The sequence below is a fragment of the Stegostoma tigrinum genome, chromosome 2 (genome assembly GCF_030684315.1).
Source record: "Stegostoma tigrinum isolate sSteTig4 chromosome 2, sSteTig4.hap1, whole genome shotgun sequence".
NCBI lineage: Eukaryota > Metazoa > Chordata > Chondrichthyes > Orectolobiformes > Stegostomatidae > Stegostoma > Stegostoma tigrinum.
In genome coordinates, this window is record NC_081355.1 from 155,788,045 (window position 1) to 155,812,039 (window position 23,995).

The 23,995-nt window shown below is 47.4% G+C and overlaps 1 protein-coding gene across 4 annotated transcripts in view; it reads right to left on the reverse strand.

The window, feature by feature from the left end:
- The window catches only part of parp10 (poly(ADP-ribose) polymerase family member 10), a 58,328-nt gene that overhangs the window by 19,972 nt on the left and 14,361 nt on the right, over positions 1-23,995 (reverse strand). For all 4 annotated transcript variants that reach the window (XM_059640492.1, XM_059640490.1, XM_059640483.1 and 1 more), the window contains 4 exons: positions 23,111-23,344; positions 17,884-18,773; positions 7,378-7,590; positions 160-280 (listed from right to left, as the gene is read on the reverse strand). In XM_059640492.1, the coding sequence (XP_059496475.1) occupies positions 160-280; positions 7,378-7,590; positions 17,884-18,773; positions 23,111-23,344 (1,458 nt within the window). The remainder of the gene's footprint in view (positions 1-159; positions 281-7,377; positions 7,591-17,883; positions 18,774-23,110; positions 23,345-23,995) is intronic.

Below are 23,995 nucleotides of genomic sequence, written 5' to 3' on the forward strand. Positions count from 1 at the left end.
TGTGTTATCTCAGACTCCAGCATCTACCGTTCTTACTATCTCCCATCCTCTTCAAGCCCACTAAAGATGCAGAACATAAACAGAGTTAAGAAGGAACACAGATCTTTCGGGGATTTTCAGACTGTATTCAAAGACGAACTGATGAGATCTTGCACTTACCAAGATTGGGAACATTCCCATTCCTGATGCTCACATCTGGCTGCTGCTGAAGGATCCTATCGACAGAAATGTCTCTCTCAAAGCTTGGCGTGACTTGGTTATGTTGGTTTTCCAGGGGATGCTGAATGGAAAAGGAGAATGTCATCATTAGCAGCAGTAGGGCAAAGTATTATGGAGAAGGGGAGGTTAAATGAAAGAAAGTCCCCGACATTCACTTTATAAGTAAAAAGGAATTGTTTATTTATTTAACCCTAACAGTGAATATATTAATAGATCTACTAACAAACTAAACCATTCCCCCCAACTCCTGACTATTTCCTAAATGAACTAATTTCTACTGCTATGCAATTCCAGTAAATACAAGTTCCACTTATACAATCCAAGTAATAACAAAACAAATAACAAAACAAAGGTCCATACAGAATGTGTCTCCTGGAATGCTCTGCCTTCTACACTGCCTCTCCAGACATAAGCACCTTTCTTCTGCTGATCCCGCTGTCAGGGATGTTTTCTCTGTGAAGAATCTTAGTTAGAAGTGCCGTGGTATCTTGTATGGATGAGATGCTGCTTTCTGAGGGAGCTCAGTGATTTTTTGAGAGAGCTAGGTGCTTGTTTCTCAGATGGTCGTTCGCTCCCACACAGATTTGCAAAAAACCCTCACCTTACATACCCCGTATAACTAATCAATTTTCTTACAATAGCATTGGTCCGAGGTTGTCAACACCATCAGATTTAAATTCAATTGGCTTTCAATTACTAAGTGCTTGGTTTAAATTAATTGGCTGATTCCAGCTAGTTGCCAAAACATCAAAACTAGCTGAATGTTTCCAATCACACAGCCAATTGGTTCATGTTTCCGTTTTAGAACCAGCTATACATCTTCAACTACATAGAGGCTCCTTTTTTCTGCGTAAATCTTTAAGCTTAGAAAAGCACTTCATCTCTTAAAGGAGCCACACACTCTACACAACTTTGTAACAAAAGGCAGTGGAATGGAGTCAGCTCCAGGCCCCTTCCAGACTCCACATGAGGCCAGTGCACATCAATCCTGAATACTGGAGGAGTTCCGAGTAATCCCAGCCTCACTGAGGTGGGTCACAAACACTGAGGGAATGTTGTTCTCAGGAGAGGACAGCCACACGGGAATCCTGCTGGCTACTCCAAAAAAAATCCTGTAGATATACAGGTGGGACCTGTACAAGAAGGACAGGTTGCATCTGAACTGGAAGGGGACCAATGTCCTGGGTGGAAGGTTTGCTCGAGTAGTTCAAGAGGGTTTAAACTAGTATGGCAGGGGGGTGGGAACCTGAGCTGTATACCGGAGGTGAGAGTTGATGCAGGTGAGGCAGTAGCAAGAGGTAGACCAGCTAGTGGGAAGGATTTTCCTGGGAAGGAACCAAGGGATCCGTTAAAGTGTGTTTGCTTTAACGCAAGGAGTATCAGGAATAAAAGTGATGAACTTAGAGCATGGATCAGTACCTGGTGCTATGATGTTGTGGCCATAACAGAGACATGGGTTTCTCCTGGGCAGGAATGGTTGCTGGATGTTCCAGGGTTTAGAGCATTTAAAAAGAATAGGGAGGGGGGAAAAAGAGGAGGGGCTGTAGCACTACTAATCAGAGAGGGTATCACAGCTACAGAAGCTTCCTTTGTCGAGGAAGATCTGCCTACCGGGTCAGTACGGGTGGAAATTAGGAACAGCAAGGGAGCAGTCACCTCGTTAGGGGTTTACTACAGGCCTCCCAATAGCAGCAGGGAGATTGAAGAAAGCATAGGTCGGCAGATTTTGGAAAAGTGTGGACGCAGTAGGGTTGTTGTAATGGGTGACTTTAACTTTCCTAATATTGATTGGAACCTCCTTCAAGCAGAAGATTTGAATGGAGCTGTTTTTGTAAGGTGTGTTCAGGAGGGTTTCCTAACGCAGTACGTTGACAGGCCGACGAGGGGAGAGGCCATTCTAGACTTGGTGCTCGGAAACGAGCCGGGGCAGGTATCAGATCTTGTGGTGGGAGAGCATTTTGGTGACAGTGACCATAACTGCCTTACATTCTACATAGCTATGGAGAAGGAGAGGATTAGGCAAAATGGGAGGATATTTAATTGGGGAAGAGGAAACTATGATGCGATTAGACATGAGTTAGGAAGCATGGACTGGGAGCAATTGTTCCATGGTAAAGGCACTATAGACAGGTGGAGACTGTTTAAGGAACAGTTGTTGCGAGTGATGAATAAATATGTCCCTCTGAGACAGGCAAGAAGGGGTAAGATAAAGGAACCTTGGATGACGAGAGCGGTGGAGTTTCTCGTCAAAAGGAAGAAGGTAGCTTACATAAGGTGGAGGAAGCTAGGGTCAAGTTCAGCTAGAGAGGATTACAGGCAGGCGAGGAAGGAGCTCAAAAATGGTCTGAGGAGAGCCAGGAGGGGGCACAAGAAAGGCTTGGCAGAACGGATTAGGGAGAACACAAAGGCATTTTACACATGTGAGGAATAAGAGAATGGTCAAAGAAAGAGTAGGGCCGATCAGGGATAGCATAGGGAACTTGTGTGTGGAATCTGGGGAGGTTGGGGAAGCCCTAAATGAGTTTTTTGCTTCTGTCTTTACGAAAGAAACGAACTTTGTAGTGAATGAAACCTTTGAGGAGCGGGTGTGCATGCTGGAATGGATAGAGATAGAGGAAGCTGATGTGCTGAAAATTTTGTCAAACATTAAAAGTGACAAGTCGCCAGGCCCGGACCAGATTTGTCCTCGGCAGCTTTGGGAAGTGAGAAATGAAATTGCTTCGCCACTTGCGAGGATCTTTGCATCCTCGCTCTCTACTGGAGTCGTACCTGAGGACTGGAGAGAGGCAAATGTAATTCCTCTCTTCAAGAAAGGAAATAGGGAAATCCCCGGCAATTACAGACCAGTAAGTCTCACGTCTGTCGTCTGCAAGGTGTTAGAAAGGATTCTGAGGGATAGGATTTATGACCATCTGGAAAAGCATGGCTTGATCAAATGCAGTCAACACGGCTTTGTGAGGGGCAGGTCATGCCTCACAAACCTTCTCGAGTTCTTTGAGGATGTGACTAGAAAAGTTGATGAGGGTCGAGCTGTGGATGTGGTGTATATGGACTTCAGCAAGGCATTTGATAAGGTTCCCCATGGTAGGTTCATTCAGAAGGTCAGGAGGAATGGGATACAGGGGAACTTAGCTGCTTGGATACAGAATTGGCTGGCCAACAGAAGACAGCGAGTGGTAGTAGAAGGAAAATATTCTGCCTGGAAGTCAGTGGTGAGTGGGGTTCCACAGGGCTCTGTCCTTGGGCCTCTACTGTTTGTAATTTTTATTAATGACTTGGATGAGGGGATTGAAGGATGGGTCAGCAAGTTTGCAGACGACACGAAGGTTGGAGGTGTCGTTGACAGTACAGAGGGCTGTTGTAGGCTGCAGTGGGACATTGACAGGATGCAGAGATGGGCTGAGAGGTGGCAGATGGAGTTCAACCTGGATAAATGCAAGGTGATGCATTTTGGAAGGTCGAATTTGAAAGCTGAGTACAGGATTAAGGATAGGATTCTTGGCAGTGTGGAGGAACAGAGGGATCTTGGTGTGCAGATACATAGATCCCTTAAAATGGCCACCCAAGTGGACAGGGTTGTTAAGAAAGCATATGGTGTTTTGGCTTTCATTAACAGGGGGATTGAGTTTAAGAGTCGTGAGATCTTGTTGCAGCTCTATAAAACTTTGGTTAGACCGCACTTGGAGACTTTGTCCAGTTCTGGTCGCCCTATTATAGGAAAGATGTGGATGCTTTGGAGAGGGTTCAGAGGAGGTTTACCAGGATGCTGCCTGGACTGGAGGGCTTGTCTTATGAAGAGAGGTTGACTGAGCTCGGTCTCTTTTCATTGGAGAAAAGGAGGAGGAGATGGGACCTAATTGAGGTATACGAGATAATGAGAGGCATAGATAGAGTTGATAGCCAGAGACTGTTTCCCAGGGCAGAAATGGCTAGCACGAGGGGTCATAGTTTTAAGCTGGTTGGAGGAAAGTATAGAGGGGATGTCAGAGGCGGGTTCTTTACACAGAGAGTTGTGAGAGCGGGTTCTTTACACAGAGAGTTGTGAGAGCATGGAATGCGTTGCCAGCAGCAGTTGTGGAAGCAAGGTCATTGGGGTCATTTAAGAGACTGCTGGACATGCATATGGTCACAGAAATTTGAGGGTGCATACATGAGGATCAATGGTCGGCACAACATTGTGGGCTGAAGGGCCTGTTCTGTGCTGTACTGCTCTATGTTCTATGATATTCCCCTATTAACCTGATTTTACCAGTCCACCTGTATATTGAAGACCCCGAGATTACTGTAATAGTGCCTTTCTTACTTGCCTTTTCTGTCTCATGTTTTATGTCCCAATCTTGCTTCCTCTGCAGCCAGGATGAGATATCCTGAATTCCAGCAAGGACAGGCAACACAGCCTTCAGGACTCTCGATCCTGGGCACTGAGAACAGTGTCTATTCCCCTGAGTTTACTATCCCTGCCTTCAACTACATTTCAATTTTCTCCCCTTCTCGAGTCGCTCCCCCTACCATGGTGTTATGGTCAGTTTGCTTACCCTCCCTACAGCCCCCACGCTCATCCACACGGGGAGCAAGCATCTCAAACCTGCTTGGCAAGCTCAAAGGCAGAGACACTGTCGGCACGGCCTCCTGGATCCCTCTCCCTGCCTCACTGGTAGTCACACCCTCCTGTCTGTGACCACTGACCAAATTCAAGGTAGTTAAGCGAAGGGGTTCGTCCGCATCCTGGAACACAGCGTCCAGGCAACTCTCCCACTCGCCAGTGCATCACAGTGTCAAAGCTCAGATCTCAGGACATCAACTCTGAACAGGAGTTCCTCCAGCGGCCAACACTTATTACAGATGTGGTCACTATAAAGGGTGGTGAGTGCCTGGAACATGCTGCCAGAGGAGATGGGAGAAGCAGACACAAGAGCATCATTCAAGAAACACCTGGACAAATACATGAATAGGAAGGGAATAGAGGGATATGGATCCTGTAAGTGAAGGCAGTTTTAGTGTAGAAGGGCAAAATGTGTCGGCGCAGGCTTGGAGGGGCCGAAGGGCCTGTTCCTGTGCTGTATTGTTTTTTGTTTAGAGGGTAGTGGGTGCCTGGAACTCGCTGCTACGGGAGGTGGTGGAAGCAGATACAATAGTCATTTTTCAAGGGGGTCTTGACAAATACATGAATAGGATTGGAACAGAGGGACACTGTCCCTGGAGGGGTAGGGGGTTTTAGTTGTGATGGGCAGCATGTCTGTACAGGCTCGGAGGGGCCGAAGGGCCTGTTCCTGTGCTGTGATGTTCTTTGTTCTTTATGAACCACAGTGGGGTCTACCAGCTCCCACATCATGCAGGGTATAACACATGTCCTGGCCCCGCATTTTTACATCATTTAGTTCTTAATTTGTTAAAACATCCCCACTGGACTTTTAGTTTGTAAAGAGTTCACCAATTTACCTAAAAGAATGAAAGTTGCCTGCGATAGACAGCCAAATTAGCAATCACTGCCAAACAATGATCCAAGAGTTTTCCCATGATGACATTCTTCTGTGCTGGGCCCCTGATCCTGGGCTTCCACTTATCCCATTCAGAAAAAAACCCCACAAACTTCATGCCAAAAAAAAACAAGGAAACAAAACGCACTTCTCCTCTTCTGAGCTGAATTCCCGCATTGCCTCCAACGCCCCCAAACTGTGCGCTCACTCCGACTGTGTCCCACTCTGGATGGGATCTCTCCTTCCTGAGTGTGCAAAGCTTTACCATGAACAGCAGGAGGTTTAAAGGGGATTTGGGGAAATTCTTTTCACTCTAAGGGTCTGGAATGCTCTGCGTAAGAGGGGATCTGAGGCTGGAAACCTCATAAACTGGATGAGCATTTGAAACATCAGAACATTGAAGACTTTGGGCCAGGTGGTGGGAAGTGGGACTTGTGCAGCTTGTTTCAGCTATTTTAAGCTGAAACCTATTCTGGACTGTATGAGTTTTAACTCCACTCGCCAATCCAAAATCCATTCGCCAATCCCAAATCCATTCGCCAACCCCAAATCCATTCGCCAACCCCAAATCCAAGCTTTAACGCTGCCTTTAGCTCTCAGCCCATGACCTCAGCACTCTGTGTGGATGAGGGTGTAGACCTGCTCGCCGAGCCAGTGGGCTTGGTTGAAATGTTTTGTCACCCTGTTAGGTAACATTGTCAGTGTGCCTCCAGTGAAGCGTCAATGTTCTGGCCCACTTAGTTATGCGTCTCGCTTTGCTGGGGTGCTCAGTATTACTTCTAGTTCTGTTTCTCAGTGGTTTGTACACAGGGTCTAATTCAATGTGTTTGTTGATGGAATTTCGGTTGGAATACCAGGCCTCCAGAAATTCCCGGGCGTGTCTCTGTTTGGCTTGTGCAATTGTGGATGTGTTGCCCCAGTCAAATTTGTGTTCCTCACTGTCCATGTGTAATGAGACAAGTGAGAATTGGTCATGGCTTGTTGGAGTTTGTACATTCATAATGTCAGTTTTCTTCTGGTTTAGCATGTATAGTGTTTCTCAGTCCTTGCTTGGTATTTTATATATTACACCGGTTTTGCTAGTTTTGGGTATGGGATCTTTTACTCTCATCAGCAGCTGTTGTAGGGTGGTTGTCCGTTTGTGGGCTATTCTGATACTGAGGTGTTTGAGCAGTCTTGTGGTCATCTCAGAAACGTCCTTGATGCATGGCAGGGTGGTCATGTTGTATCATCCTGTTATGGTCTGTCTCAGAGGTAATGGCGGACTGTCCTTTTCAGGTATCCATTCCTTTTGAAGACTCTGTGTAGGCTCCTGTTCTGCTCTGTGCAGTTCTGGGTTGCTGCAATGTGTTGTAGCTTATTTAAATAGTGTCCTGGCAGTTACCTAGCAGGGTGACAGAACATTTGCAACTAAACCCAATGAGCAATCTACAACCTCATCCACGACCTAAGCTACAAATCTTCTCATAAAACATTAAACAATTCTAATCTGTCCCAACCCATTGCTCATGGTTTTCACCATATCATTGCCTCAGAATCTCCGTGGTTCGAACAAGTTAAACCCAGCATTCCAGGATGTCTTTGCATCTGTAACTGCAACCGACTGGTGCACCTAGAGATATACTGTCCTCCTTAACTATGTCTCCAACCACATTGGCCCTGACAACAACAGGCTTCATACCTCAGACTGCAGCATTATCCAACACACTCTCTCCAACCCGATCACACACTTGCACTTTCTCTCCAGCTGCTTCAGAATGCTCGCTCCGCGCTCCTCCAGCAGGAAACGGGATATGCCGGGCTCCCGAAGGGTCACCGTCCTGGAGCAAATGTTGGAAATGATGCTACGGAGGAGCTCATCGACCACTGCACAGGCACTGCCCACCCCAGTGATCTGTGAACAGACAAGCACAGGGCACAGCAGCGTTTATTCAACTCTGTGCTCAAGCCTAAACAAAAATACAGACTGTAACTGCAGAGAAATAAATAGAAGATACACAGCACAATTCAGCCCAATCAGTCTACATCAGCAGTTACGTTCCTTTCTCAAATACGGCCTTTATAAGATGGCCACAATTGTATAAATTACTCAAACTGTACTCTGACCAAGATTTGATACAAGTTTAGCATAACTTCAATACTCTCCTTCCAGAATAGATCCTTAGTGCTTGTCTTGACTTGGTCAGAGATCATAGAATCACTACAGTGTAGAAGCAGACCATTCAGCCCATCAACTCCACACTCACCCACCAAAGAGCATCCCGACCAGACCCAGTCCCTTACCCTATCACTGTAACTCTGCATTTCCCCGTGGCGAATCCACCCTAACCCACACGTCTTTGGACTGGGAGAGGAAACTGAAGCACCCAGAGGAAACCCCCACACGGGCACAGGGAGAACAGGTAAACTCCAAGCACATGGTCACCCGAGGGTGGAATCGAACCCGGGCCCCTGGCACTGTTAGGCAGCAGTGCTAATCACTGAGCCACCGTGCCGCCTGGCTGGCTTTGTTAGTCTACAAATAGTGGAATTTGAATTCAGTAAAACATCTGGAATTAAGAGTCTAATGACGACTAAATTCATTGTCAATTGTCACGAAAAACCCATTTGGTTCACTAATGTCCTTTAGGGAAGGAAATTGCCACCCTTACTTGGTCTGGCCTACATGTGACTCCAGACCCACAGCAAAGTGGTTGAGTCTGAACTGTCCTCTGGGCAATTAGGGATGGACAATAAATGCTGCCTGGCCAGCGATGCCCTCATCCCATGAATGAATAAGGGAAAAAAAAAGTTATAGTGTCAGGTCAGAGATGTCCCATGGTGCAGTGGTTAATATTCCTGCCTGTGAGCCTAGAGGACCCGAGTTCAGAGGCCCACCCTCGCACTTGCAGCCAAGCAATGGAAGTTGAATATCAGGTAGGAGATCCTTCCAGTATGTGCCAATGGCAGGCACAAAGGATCACACAAGATTCCTGCTCAGTCAGGAGTCAGATAAAAAGCTGGAGTCTCTCCTTGCGCCATCACTTCAGCAGACAGCATGCACCTCAAAGTAAGACCACTGTTAACCCAGCGATCCCTGTGATGTTCTGGGAATGTGCCCTTTTGGCTTACCCCTGCTCCTAGTTATTACGTAAAAGGCCAGGATGCTGTGGAAGAGTACAGTATCGTGGAGAGATTGGACGAAATATAGAGATCACGAGACAAGAGACCACAAAGGATTTGAAAACAAGGGTGAGAATTTTAAAGATTTTTTTTCCTTTATTCATTCCCAGGATGAGGGCATCGCTGGTCAGGCAGCATTTATTGTCCATCCCTAAGTGCCTAGAGGGCAGTTCAGAGTCAACCACGTTGCTGAGGGTCTGGAGTCACATGTAGACCAGACCAGGTAAGGATGGCAGTTTCCTTCCCTAAAAGGACTTTAGTGAACCAGATGGATTTTTCCAATAATCAACAATGGATTCATGTTACAATTAGATCCTTAATTCCAGATATTTATTGAGTTCAAATTCCACTATCTGCCATGGCAGGATTCAAACCTTGGTCCCCAGAACATTGTCCGGGTCTCCTGATGAACAGTCCAGCCATAATACCGCGAGGTCGTGGGCTTCCTAATGGCATTGTGGGTCAACAGGCACAGACAGGTGAAGGAGAATGGACACAATCTGGCATCAGCAACCCAGCTTTAGGTATAGCTCAGGGAAAATTGGACAAACAGGGGAATAGTGACTGCTTCAGGAAAGTAAAGCGCAGTGAAGGCGGTCAACAGAAAGTGATCACAGCTGGAGACAGAGCTAGCTGAATAGTACAGGGTGGTACCAAGTGGCCTGAGGAACAGAATGGATAAACATTCAAACTCATCTTGAGGTCACATAGGACAGGAACATTACAACAAGTCAGGCTCAGGCTCGGATGAAATGGATCTAGTAACTAGGGAGCAAAGGAAAACTCTCCAATTAAATCCTGCAGACAATTCAGCTCATCCAATAGTGCTTGTGGGGTAGGCAGAAGGAAGAGCTACCAGGTAATCTGCTTTCAGGAGGGGTGTGTATTGGCCAGGGCATTGGAAATAACACCTTCCCCCCGACCCCAGGCTTTTCTCATTCCAAAGGGGCGGCTTGGATTCCCCTGAAAGACAAGAGGGAGTCTGGGCAGTGCACACACCTCTGGTACAGCACAGTGACTGTCACCGAGCAAATGATGGCGTGGGGCTCGAACCGAGACCTGCGTGACCTTCGTTTTATTCACTCATGGGATGTGGGTGTTGCTGGCTGGGCCCAGCATTTATTGCGCATCCCTAGTTGCCCCTTGAGAAGGTGGAGGTGAGCTGCCATCTTAAACCGCTGCAGTCCACCTGTTGTGGGTGGGTTCAACCACAATGCCGTTAGGGAGGGAATTCCAGGATTTTGGCTCAGCAGCGGTGAAAGAACAGCGATACATTTCCAAGTCAGGATGGTGAGTGAGTCGGAGGGGAACTTAGAGGTGGTGGTGTTCCCATGTATCTGCTGTCCTTGTCCTTCTGGTTGGAAATGGTTCTGAGTTTGGAAGGTGCTGTCTGAGGGTCTTTGGTGAATTTCTGCAGTGCATCTTGTAGATGGTACACTCTGCTGCCACTGAGTGTCGGTGGTGGGGAGAGTGAATACTGTGGATGTGGTGCCAATCAAGCAGCTGCTTTGTCCTGGAAGGTGTCTAGCTTCTTGAGTGCTGTTGGGGATGGCCCCCATCCAGGCAAGTGGGGAGTATCCCATCACATTCTTGACGTATGTGTGGTGTAGATGGTGGACAGGTTTCGGGGAATCAGGAGGTGAGTTACTCACCGTAGCATTCCCACCTTCTGGTCTGTTCTTGTAGCCACTTTGTGAATGTGGTGGGTCCAGTTGAGTTTCTGGGCAATGATAACACCCCGAATGTGGATAGTGGAGAATTCAGTGATGGTAATGCCATTGAATTCCAGTTTTTCTTGGGCTGCTTAATGCCACCCTCGGTCAATTGCAGCTTGGTGTCAAAGGCTGTCACCCTCATCTCGACATTGGAATTCAGCTCTTTTGTCCATGTTTGGACCAAGGCTGTACCTGGGACTTCGATGTTGTGGCCATTTCGGAGGCATGGATAGAGCAGGGACAGGAATGGTTGTTGCAGGTTCCGGGATTTAGATGTTTCAGTAAGAACAGAGAAGATGGTAAAAAGGGGCAGAGGTGTGGCATTGTTGGTCAAGGAGAGTACTACAGTTGCAGAAAGGATATTTGGGGACTCGTCAACTGAGGTAGTATAGGCTGAGGTTAGAAACAGGAAAGGAGAGGTCACCCTGTTGGGAGTTTTCTACACGCCTCCGAATAGTTCTAGGGATGTAGAGGAACAGATAGCAAAGATGATTCTCAATAGGAGTGAGAGAGACAGGGTAGTTGTCATGGGGGACTTCAACTTTCCAGATATTGACTGGTAACACTATAGTTCGAGTACTATAGATGGGTCAGTTTTTGTCCAGTGTGTGCAGGAGGGCTTCCTGACACAGTATGTAGACAGGCCAAAAAGGGGTGAAGCCACATTAGATTTGGTACTGGGTAATGAGCCCGGCCAGGTGTTATATTTGGAAGTAGGTGAGCACTTTGGTTATAGCGATCACAATTCTGTTATGTTTACTTTAGTGATGGAAAGGGATAGGTGTATACCACTGGGCAAGAGTTACAGCTGGGGGAAAGGCAATTACGATGAGATTAGGCAAGATTTAGGGAGCATAGAATGCGGAAGGAAACTGCAGGGGATGGGCACATTAGAAATGTGGAGCTTATTCAAGGAAAAGCTCCTGTGTGTCCTAGATAAGTATGTACCTGTCAGGCAGGGAGGAAGCTGTAGAGTGCGGGAGCGATGGTTTACGAAGGTGGTGGAATCTCTGGTCAAGAGGAAGAAGAAGGCTTATGTTAGGATGAGATGTGAAGGCTCAGTTAGGGCACTTGAGGGCTATGAGGTAGCCAGGAAAGACCTAAAGAGAGAGCTCAGAAGAGCCAGGAGGAGACATGAGAAGTTGTTGGCGGATAGGATCAGGGTAAGTCCTAAGGCTTTCTATAGGTATTTAAGGAATAAAAGAATGACGAAAGTAAGATTAGGCCCAATCAAGGATAGTAGTGGTAAGTTGTGTGTGGAGTCAGATGAGATAGGGGAAGCGCTAAATGAATATTTTTCAACAGTATTCACTCTATAAAACGACAATGTTGTCGAGGAGAATACTGAGATATAGGCTACGAGACTAGGTGGGTTTGAGGTTCACAAGGAAGAGGTATTAGAAATCCTTCAGAAGGTGAAGATAGATAAGTCCCCTGGGCCGGATGGGATTTGTCCTCGGATCCTCTGGGAAGCCAAGGAAGAGATTGCCGAGCCTTTGGCATTGATCTTTAACTCGTCATTGTCTACAGGAATAGTGCCAGACGACTGGAGGATAGCAAATGTGGTTCCCCTGTTCAAGAAGGGGAGTAGAGACAGCCCTGGTAATTATAGACCAGTGAGCCTTACCTCAGTTGCTGGTAAAGTGTTAGAAAAGGTTATAAGGGATAGGATTTATAATCATCTAGAAAAGAATAAATTGATTAGGGATAGTCAGCACGGTTTTGTGAAGGGAAGGTCGTGCCTCACAAACCTTATTGAGTTCTTTGAGAAGGTGACCAAACAGGTAGATGAGAGTAAACCGGTTGATGTGGTGTATATGGATGTCAGCAAGGCATTCAATAAGGTTCCCCACAATAGGCTATTGTACATAATGCGGAGGAATGGAATTGTGGGAGATATAGCAGTTTGGATCGGAAATTGGCTTGCTGAAAGAAGACAGAGGGTGGTAGTTGATGGGAAATGTTCATCCTGGAGACCAGGTACTAGTGGTGTACCACGAGGGTTGGTGTTGGGTCCACTGCTGTTTGTCATTTTTATAAATGACCTGGATGAGGGTGTAGAAGGATGGGTTAGTAAACTTGCAGATGACACTAAGGTCAGTGGAGTTGTGGATAGTGACGAAGGATGCTGTAGGTTGCAGACAGACATAGATAATCAGCAGAGCTGGGCTGAGAGGTGGCAAATGGAGTTTAATGCAGACAAGTGTGAGGTGATGCACTTTGGTAGGAGTAACTGGAAGGCAAAGTACAGGGCTAATGGTAAGATTCTTAGCAGTGTAGAAGAGCAGAGAGATCTCGGTGTCCATGTACACAGATCCTTGAAAGTTGCCACCCAGGTTGACAGGGCTGTTAAGAAGGCATAGTGTTTTAGCTTTTATTAATAGAACATAGAACATAGAACATAGAACATAGAACAGTACAGCACAGAACAGGCCCTTCAGCCCACAATGTTGTGCCGACCATTGATCCTCATGTATGCACCCTCAAATTTCTGTGACCATATGCATGTCCAGCAGTCTCTTAAATGACCCCAATGACCTTGCTTCCACAACTGCTGCTGGCAACGCATTCCATGCTCTCACAACTCTCTGCGTAAAGAACCTGCCTCTGACATCCCCTCTATACTTTCCACCAACCAGCTTAAAACTATGACCCCTCGTGCTAGCCATTTCTGCCCTGGGAAATAGTCTCTGGCTATCAACTCTATCCATGCCTCTCATTATCTTGTATACCTCAATTAGGTCCCCTCTCCTCCTCCTTTTCTCCAATGAAAAGAGACCGAGCTCAGTCAACCTCTCTTCATAAGATAAGCCCTCCAGTCCAGGCAGCATCCTGGTAAACCTCCTCTGAACCCTCTCCAAAGCATCCACATCTTTCCTATAATAGGGCGCCCAGAACTGGACGCAGTATTCCAAGTGCGGTCTAACCAAAGTTTTATAGAGCTGCAACAAGATCTCACGACTCTTAAACTCAATCCCCCTGTTAATGAAAGCCAAAACACCATATGCTTTCTTAACAACCCTGTCCACTTGGGTGGCCATTTTAAGGGATCTATGTATCTGCACACCAAGATCCCTCTGTTCCTCCACGCTGCCAAGAATCCTATCCTTAATCCTGTACTCAGCTTTCAAATTCGACCTTCCAAAATGCATCACCTCGCATTTATCCAGGTTGAACTCCATCTGCCACCTCTCAGCCCATCTCTGCATCCTGTCAATGTCCCGCTGCAGCCTACAACAGCCCTCTACACTGTCAACGACACCTCCGACCTTTGTGTCGTCTGCAAACTTGCTGACCCATCCTTCAATCCCCTCGTCCAAGTCATTAATAAAAATTACAAACAGTAGAGGCCCAAGGACAGAGCCCTGTGGAACCCCACTCACCACTGACTTCCAGGCAGAATATTTTCCTTCTACTACCACTCGCTGTCTTCTGTTGGCCAGCCAATTCTGTATCCAAGCAGCTAAGTTCCCCTGTATCCCATTCCTCCTGACCTTCTGAATGAGCCTTCCATGGGGAACCTTATCAAATGCCTTACTGAAGTCCATATACACCACATCCACAGCTCGACCCTCATCAACCTTTCTAGTCACATCCTCAAAAAACTCGATAAGGTTTGTAAGGCATGACCTACCCCTCACAAAGCCGTGTTGACTGTATTTGATCAAGCCATGCTCTTCCAGATGGTCATAAATCTTATCCCTCAGAATCCTTTCTAACACCTTGCAGACGACAGACGTGAGACTTACCGGTCTATAATTGCCGGGGATTTCCCTATTTCCTTTCTTGAAGAGAGGAATTACATTTGCCTCTCTCCAGTCCTCAGGTACGACTCCAGTGGAGAGCGAGGATGCAAAGATCTTCGCAAGTGGCAAAGCAATTGCATTTCTCGCTTCCCAAAGCAGCCGAGGACAAATCTGATCCGGGCCTGGCGACTTGTCAATCTTAATGTTGGACAAAATTTTCAGCACATCAGCTTCGTCTATCTCTATCCATTCCAGCATGCACACCTGCTCTTCAAAGGTTTCATTCACTACAAAGTTCGTTTCTTTCGTAAAGACAGAAGCAAAAAACTCATTTAGGGCTTCCCCTACCTCCTCAGGCTCCACACACAAGTTCCCTATGTTATCCCTGATCGGCCCTACTCTTTCTTTGACCATTCTCTTATTCCTCACGTAAGTGTAAAATGCCTTTGTGTTTTCCCGGATTCCTTCTGCCAAGCCTTTCTCGTGCCCCCTCCTGGCTCTCCTCAGACCATTTTTGAGCTCCTTCCTTGCCTGCATGTAATCCTCTCTAGCTGAACTTGACCTTAGCTTCCTCCACCTTATGTAAGCTACCTTCTTCCTTTTCACTAGAAGCTCCACCGCTCTCGTCATCCAAGGTTCCTTAATCTTACCCCTTCTTGCCTGTCTCAGAGGGACATATTTACTCATCACTCCCAACAACTGTTCCTTAAACCATCTCCACATGTCTATAGTTCCCTTACCATGGAACAACTGCTCCCAGTCCATGCTTCCTAACTCATGTCTAATCGCATCATAGTTTCCTCTTCCCCAATTAAATATCCTCCCATTCTGCCTAATCCTCTCCTTCTCCATAGCTATGTAAAATGTGAGGCAGTTATGGTCACTATCACCAAAATGCTCCCCCACCACAAGATCTGATACCTGCCCCGGCTCGTTTCCGAGCACCAAGTCTAGAATGGCCTCTCCCCTCGTCGGCCTGTCAACGTACTGCGTTAGGAAACCCTCCTGAACACACCTTACAAAAACAGCTCCATTCAAATCTTCTGCTCGAAGGAGGTTCCAATCAATATTAGGAAAGTTAAAGTCACCCATTACAACAACCCTACTGCGTCCACACTTTTCCAAAATCTGCCGACCTATGCTTTCTTCAATCTCCCTGCTGCTACTGGGGGGCCTGTAGTAAACCCCTAACGAGGTGACTGCTCCCTTGCTGTTCCTAATTTCCACCCATACTGACTCAGTCGGCAGATCTTCCTCGACAAAGGAAGCTTCTGTAGCTGTGATACCCTCTCTGATTAGTAGTGCTACACTACTAATAGAGGGATCGAGTTCCGGAACCAAGAGGTTATGGTGAAGCTGTACAAAACTCTGGTGCGGCCACACTTGGAGTATTGTGTACAGTTCTGGTCACCGCATTATAAGAAGGATGTGGAAGCTTTGGAAAGGGTACAGAGGAGATTTACTAGGATGTTGCCTGGTATGGAGGGAAGGTCTTACGAGGAAAGGCTGAGGGACTTGAGGCTGTTTTCATTAGAGAGAAGAAGGTTGAGAGGTGACTTAATTGAGACATATAAAAATAATCAGAGGGTTAGATAGGGTGGATAGGAAGAGCCTTTTTCCTAGGATGGTGACGGCGAGCACAAGGGGGCATAGCTTTAAATTGAGGGATGAAAGATAGAGGACAGATGTCAGAGGTAGTTTCTTTACTCAGAGTAGTAAGGGAATGGAACGCTTTGCCTGCAACGGTAGTAGATTCGCCAACTTTAGGTGCATTTAAGTCGTCTTTGGATAAGCATATGGATGTACATGGAATAGCGTAGGTTAGATGGGCTTCAGATCGGTATGACAGGTCGGCACAACATTGAGGGCCGAAGGGCCGTACTGTGCTGTTATGTTCTATGTTCTATGAAGTCAGGATCTGAACAGTCCTGGTGGAACCCAAACTGGGCGTCACTGAGCAGGTTATTGCTGAGCAGGTGCTGCTTGATAGCACTGTTACTGACACCTTCCATCACTTTACTGATGGTCCAGTGGAAACTGATGGGGCGGGAATTGGCCGGGTTGGATTTGTCCTGCTTTTTGTGTACAGGATGTACTTGGGCAATTTTCCATATTGTCCGGTAGATCCCAGTGTTGTAACTGTGCTGGAACAGCTTGGCTCGGGGAGCGACAAGTTCTGGAGCACAAGCCTTCAGTACTATTGCGGGAATGTTGTCAGGGCCCATAGCCTTTGCAGTATCCAGTGTCTACAACCATTTCCTGATATCACGTGCAGTGAATCGAATGGGCTAAAGATGGTATCTGTAATGCACGGGTCTACTGGAGGAAGCCAAGATGGATCATCCACTCGGCACTTTCTGGCTGAAGATTGCTGTGAATGCTTCAGCCTTATCTTTTGCACTGATGTGCTGGGCTGTTCCATCATTGAGAATGGGGATATTGTGGAGCTGCCTCCTCCTGCAGTGAGTTGGTTAATTCTTCACGACTGGATATGGCAGGGCTGCAGAACTTAGATCTGATCCTTTGGTTGTGGGATCGCTTGCAAGTAGTCCTGTCTGGTGGCTTCATCCGGTTGATACGTCATCTTCAGGTATGGCTGGTGCTGCTCTTGGCTTGCCCTCCTGCACTCTCCATTGAACCAGGGTTGACCCCCTGGCTTGATGGTAATGGTTGAGTGGGGGATATGCCGGGCCATGAGGTTACAGATTGTGCTGGAGTACAGTTCTGCTGTTGATGGCCCACAGCGCCTCATGGAAGCTCAGTCTCGAATGGCTAGATCTGTACGAAGTCTGTCCTATTTAGCACGGTCTTAATGCCACACAACATGATGGAGGTTGTTCTCAATGTGAAGGCAGGAGTTCGTCTCCACAAGGTCTGTGCGATGGTGTCTCTTACCGCTATTGTCATGGGCAGATACATCTGCAGCCGGCAGATTGGTAAGGATAGTGATAAGTATGTTTTCTCTCTTGTTGGTTCCCCCACCCCCTGCTGCAGATCCAGTCTAGCAGCTCTGTCCTTTAGGACCCGACCTGCTCGATCAGTAATACTGCTGCCGAGCCACTGTTGGTGGTGGACATTGAAATCCACCCACCCAGAGGACATTTTGTGCCCCTGCCACCCTCAGTGCTTCCTCTAAGTGTTGTTCAACATTGAGGAATACTGATTCATCAGCTAAAGGACGACAGTATGTGGTAATCAGCAGGAGGTTTCCTTGCTCATGTTTAACGTGAGAGGCGACGGTTTGCTATTGGCTGCTGCATATTTAACCTGAGAGGCAATGGTTTGCTATTGGCTGCTGCATATTTAACCTGAGAGGCGACGGTTTGCTATTGGCTGACACATATTTAGCCTGAGAAGTAACAGTTTGCTATTGGCTGACATATGGCTGTCACATAGAGGAGTGGGCTGAAGGGCCAATTCTGTGTTGACTCTATGACTGAAACCTGGGTTAAGCTCGTGGTGAAGAGCTTATACAAACTGCAGCGATCACGAGATTGGACTGATAAAAACGCAGCAAAGGAAGAGAGGGAGAAATAAAAGTGACAGTGTTGTGAAACAACTCACCCTTAGCCCGGTGACATCACCTTCGAGAGGGAGAATGGAGACCTGACCAGTCCCAGTGAGGAAGTCTTGGTAATATTCGTGTAGGAACCGCAGTTTGCTGGGCTCTATCCCGATCACAAAGTCGTCAGGGACCGCGTTCGCCAGGAAGTCTTCCACGCATTTCTGGTTTTCTGCTCGGCAGCTTTCGAGGGAGATGAAGGAGATTTGGTCACCGACATCAGCTACACGAGCTTCACAGCACTTCAGCGAGGACAGGAGCTTGCCCCAGTCGGGGGAGGTGAGGACATGTAGCTGCCGGTCTGAGATCAAGACACTGAACCGGCAAAGCTGCTGCTCAATCACCATGGCTACCGCCTGTGCGGCAGCGAGCGACGAGGCACTGACCGTCATCACGCTGCCCGAGATGGAGTAATAGGTGGACAAGCTCTTCTGGAGCAGCATGTGTCGTAGGTAATCCCGAATGTCAGCCCTGGACAGGAACCGTGCTTGCTCATCACTGATTGGGACGTCCACTTCGGCTACGTTGCTGAGGAATTCCAAGATCTGGCTCTTTAGCTTCTCAACCCGAACAGCGTCCCTTCCGCAAACACGGACAGAGTTGTCGTCAATGACGCTGACGGAAAGTTCCGGACACTCGGTCCTCAGTTCGCCCAGGAAGCTGCTGGAACGTAGGATGTCCAGCTTCACTCTGTCAGGAACGCTGACCAGGCTCGTCACTTTGGTCATCTCCTCGGCTTTGGTTTCTGCTGCCACTCCCCGCTCATATTCCTGACCCTGACCCTGACCCGGCTCCTGGTCTAAGCTGGATGGCTGCAGGAAGTCATAGTAAGCCTGAACGAGCAACTCATGTCCCTGCAGCTTCTGAGTCTTCTGAAGAACCCGCTCAACGGCTGAAACACAGATGAGGCTCAGTTACGACACCGAAACTCACCGACATTAAAACGAAGGCGACCACCCCCCACCCCCACCTCCGCCACCACCCCGCCTCACAATTTGGGAAAAGCCAGCCTGTGACGGTCCCACTGATAAACCTGGAACTGCACTCAGATCCGACTGTCATGCTCCATACCACAACAAAAACAGAAGTTGCTGGAAAAGCTCAGCAGGTCTGGCATCGTTTGTGAAGGAAAAAGACAAGGCTGTGCACAAGGGTCACTGGACCTGAAACTGTCTTCTCCTTCACAGATGCTGCCAGACCTGCTGAGCTTTTCCAGCAACTTCTATTTTTGTTCCAGATTTAGAGCATCTGCAGTTCTTTCGGTTTTTATTTGGTATCATGCTGCAAACACGTCTTGTCCCACTTGCTGCATTGTGTTACTATATCCTTTGGCATCTGTTTTTCCAGCTTCCGTGTAAAATGCTCCTACAATAATTACCCCATGCTATTCCATCTGTTGATAGCTCCACATTCGAAGCAAAGAGGTTGTTCCCGGAATTCTACTTTGGCTTCATTAGTGACTATTTTATCTGTTGTTTTCTTTCATTCCTGGGTCATATCTACCGCCAGCTGGGCCTGTATTTACTGCCCATCCCTCCTGATGATCCCTTTAGCCCTGAGAACTATATCAAAATCCTTCTTGAAAACATTCCATGTTTTAGTTTCAACCACTTTTTGTGGGAGTGAATTCTACAGGCTCACCACTCTCTGGATGAGGGTATTTCTCTCCATCTCAGTCCTCAAAGGCCTACTCCATATCCTTACGCTGTGACATCTAGTTCTGGGCTCCCCCACCCTGAGGAACATCCGTCGTGGGTTTACAATGTCCCGTCATGGAACTGTAGAATCCTTACATAGAACATAGAACAGTACAGCACAGAACAGGCCCTTCAGCCCACAATGTTGTGCCGACCATTGATCCTCATGTAAGCACCCTCAAATTTCTGTGACCATATACATGTCCAGCAGTCTCTTAAATGACCCCAATGACGTTGCTTCCACAACTGCTGCTGGCAACGCATTCCATGCTCTCACAACTCTCTGCGTAAAGAACCTGCCTCTGACATCCCCTCGATACTTTCCACCAACCAGCTTAAAACTATGACCCCTCGTGCTAGCCATTTCTGCCCTGGGAAATAGTCTCTGGCTATCAACTCTATCTATGCCTCTCATTATCTTGTATACCTCAATTAGGTCCCCTCTCCTCCTCCTTTTCTCCAATGAAAAGAGACCGAGCTCAGTCAACCTCTCTTCATAAGATAAGCCCTCCAGTCCAGGCAGCATCCTGGTAAACCTCCTCTGAACCCTCTCCAAAGCATCCACATCTTTCCTATAATAGGGCGCCCAGAACTGGACGCAGCATTCCAAGTGCGGTCTAACCAAAGTTTTATAGAGCTGCAACAAGATCTCACGACTCTTAAACTCAATCCCCCTGTTAATGAAAGCCAAAACACCATATGCTTTCTTAACAACCCTGTCCACTTGGGTGGCCATTTTAAGGGATCTATGTATCTGCACACCAAGATCCCTCTGTTCCTCCACGCTGCCAAGAATCCTATCCTTAATCCTGTACTCAGCTTTCAAATTCGACCTTCCAAAATGCATCACCTCGCATTTATCCAGGTTGAACTCCATCTGCCACCTCTCAGCCCATCTCTGCATCCTGTCAATGTCCCGCTGCAGCCTACAACAGCCCTCTGTACTGTCAACGACACCTCCGACCTTTGTGTCGTCTGCAAACTTGCTGACCCATCCTTCAATTCCCTCGTCCAAGTCATTAATAAAAATTACAAACAGTAGAGGCCCAAGGACAGAGCCCTGTGGAACTCCACTCACCACTGACTTCCAGGCAGAATATTTTCCTTCTACTACCACTCGCTGTCTTCTGTTGGCCAGCCAATTCTGTATCCAAGCAGCTAAGTTCCCCTGTATCCCATTCCTCCTGACCTTCTGAATGAGCCTACCATGGGGAACCTTATCAAATGCCTTACTGAAGTCCATATACACCACATCCACAGCTCAACCCTCATCAACCTTTCTAGTCACATCCTCAAAAAACTCGATAAGGTTTGTAAGGCATGACCTACCCCTCACAAAGCCATGTTGACTTACAGTGAGCAATCAGGCCACTCAGCCCATCGAGTCCACACCAACCCTCCAAACAGCATCCACACCATCCCCATAACCCTGTATTTACCACAGCTAATCCACCCAAGCCTGCACGTCCCTGGACACTATGGGTAATTTCCCACAGTCAATCCACCTAACCTGCACATCTTTGGACTGTGGGAGGAAACCGCAGTGCCCAGAGAAAACCCACGCAGACACAGAGAGAATGTGCAAACTCCACACAGAAAGTTGGTTCCCCACTGATGGGATTGAACCTGGGTCCCTGGTGCTGTGAGGCTGCAGTGCTAATCACTGAGCCACCGTGCCGTCCGAAAGCTGTTAGAAATTTTATAGGTTTCTATGCGATCTCCCCTCAGTCTTCCAAACCCCAGCCAATGTAATCATAACAGATCCAGTATCTCTTCATCAACCAGCCCTGCCATCCCGGGAATCATTCTGCTAAACCCACGCAGTCCCTCCACAGGCACAACATCCTCCCCCAGCTAAGGAGACCAAAACTGCACACAGTAGTCTGGGTGTGGTCTCACCGAGGCCCTGCACAAGCTATCCCTGCCTCTGTACTTGAATCCTCTTGGAAGTCCAATTTCTCCCTCCTACCCCCTCCTTGTAGATTGGGAACGTTCTGCTCTCTCCTCCCTTCTGGATGAGGCCAGATGGCACTGCGCAGGAATCCACAAACACAAAGTTTCATTTTCCAACCAAATATATTTCAGTTTTACTAATGCACGGGAGATGGGTGTTGCTGCCTGGGTCAGCATTTAATTGCCCGTCCCTCGGTGCCCCTTGAGAAGGTGGTGGTGAGCTGCCTTCTCCGTACATTGCAGTCAAAACGGTCAGCAAATGCGGAGTGGGCTTATATTTGAAGGACAATGACCTCTGGCTAATGTGCGCCCTCCTATACCCCAGGTAAGGACACACTGCACTTCCTGTAAACCATGGGAGATCTTTCCAGAATGGAAAATGACCGACTGAGCATGCTGGTCATTTATGTAAACTGCGGGGAGTCCTGTGTGAGGCTTACTGCCGAAAAACCTTGGGAAGATTAATCTGCGACCTAATTGAGTTGCTTAAGATGATTAAAGGATTTCACAGGGGAGGTGGCGTGGGGAGGGGGATGGGGGAAAGAGAGCTCGAGACAGAGAACAAGAGACCTTTCTCTAGCTGGAAGAGTCCATCGAAAGGGAGCCATCCCTTAGCAGGAGAGTTCAGCTGCTCTAGGATAGTATCAGGAAGAGCAAAAAGGGAAAGCCAGTTTTGTTTTTGGAGCACCGTTCACCTCAGAAATTTGCTTTTCAGCTAATAAATTACTCTGGGATGTGGAAACAGTTGGGATATAGCAGCTGCCAGACTGCACACAGCCAAGGACTCTCCATCAGTGATGCAATATCTGTTCACTACTAAGTACTGACCAAGGCTTCCTGAGGTAGTTCCTCTACTCATTAGTGGCACAGAATCTTACGTATACACCCAAAACAATAGCTGGAGACTGGTTTAATGTCTCATCTGAAAGACGGCATCTCCACTGTCCTTCAGCACTGCACTGGCCAAGTATCAGCAAATGACAGACCTGGGCACAGAAGTGAGCAGGTATAGGAATCGCTTTCTCCCAAAGAGCTCAAGGCTCGGGGAAGGTAGGATTGCGATAAAAGTTTGTTACTGAGGGATAAATGGGCAAATATTGTTGATGCAGTGAGTGTCCGCAAGTTAATTAGAACAGACTGAAGGAGTCCAAAGATGTGCAGACTTAGTGGATCGGCCATGCTGAATTGCCCACAGAGTTCAGGGATGTGTAGATTAGGGGGATGGGTCTGGGTGGCATTCTTTGAGGGCCAGTATGGACTTGTTGGGATGAAGGGCCTGTTTCCACACTGTAGGGATTCTATGATTCTGTGAGTGAATGGCTACACACTGGTACTACTAAGCTACTGAAATCGCTTTGTTGTACTGATTTTAGATCCGAGCAATTTCTTTGAAGCACATTGATTAGATGATAATCCAATAGTTCTCCCAGGATATTACTCTGATTTGCTTCAAATGAATTTCCTTATTTGCCAACTTGGGATTTGAACTGATCAAATAGTACGTGCTCTCTAATACCCAGGCTGAATGTCTTCGTGTTTGGAGTCTGCATGGTGAATAATTTAATCCGTTAGTAAATACCTTCCCATTCCTGGAACATAACAATGGCTCTTCCTCCAGAGAGCATGGTAACATCCAGCACGGTCCCTCCATTGCTACGGCGACGGCTCTCAAAGTAGAGACACAGAATATCCTTGTCATCAGTGGGACTGAGATTTTCCACCAGGATGCGATCAGTTTGTGGAAGTTGCCTGATGTCTAATTTAGCACCTTGTAAACTTCGGTTTTTGGCTTTCATCTTCATTATCTCAAGATCTGGAAAATTGAAAAAAAAACATGGAAAACTTTCCAAATCTGAGACTACAGCACAAACCGCTCGGCACCAGCTGCCGGAGGCTCATGTGAGTGGTATTAACGGTAGAACACAGAAACCTAAATAGGAGCAGGAATAGGCCATTCGGTCCTTCCAGTCTGCTGCAACATTTTGCATGATCATGGCTGATCAACCAACTCAGTCCCCTGTTCCCACATTCTCCCAATGCCCTTTCGCTATATTTCACTCCTTGAAAACATTCAATGTTTTGGCCTCCGACACTTTCTGTGACAGAAAATTCCACAGGCTTCCCACTCACTGGGTGAAGATATTTCTCTTCATCTCAGTCCTCAGTGGCCCACCTTGTATCCTTAGACCGTGGCCCCTGGTTGTGGGCTCAGAAACACCCTTCCTGCATTCACCCTGTCTAATCTGGTGGGAATTTTAAGGGATTCAATGGGATCCCCCTCATTCTTCTAAACTCCAGTGAATATACTCCTTACCAATCCAGTCTCTCCACATTTGTCAGCTCTGCCATTCCAGGAATTAGCTGGTAAACCCTCATTGCACTCCCTCCTGGGACTGAACATCCTCGCTCAGGTAAGGAGACCAGAACTGCACACAGTACTCTGGGTGTGGTCTCACCAAGGTCC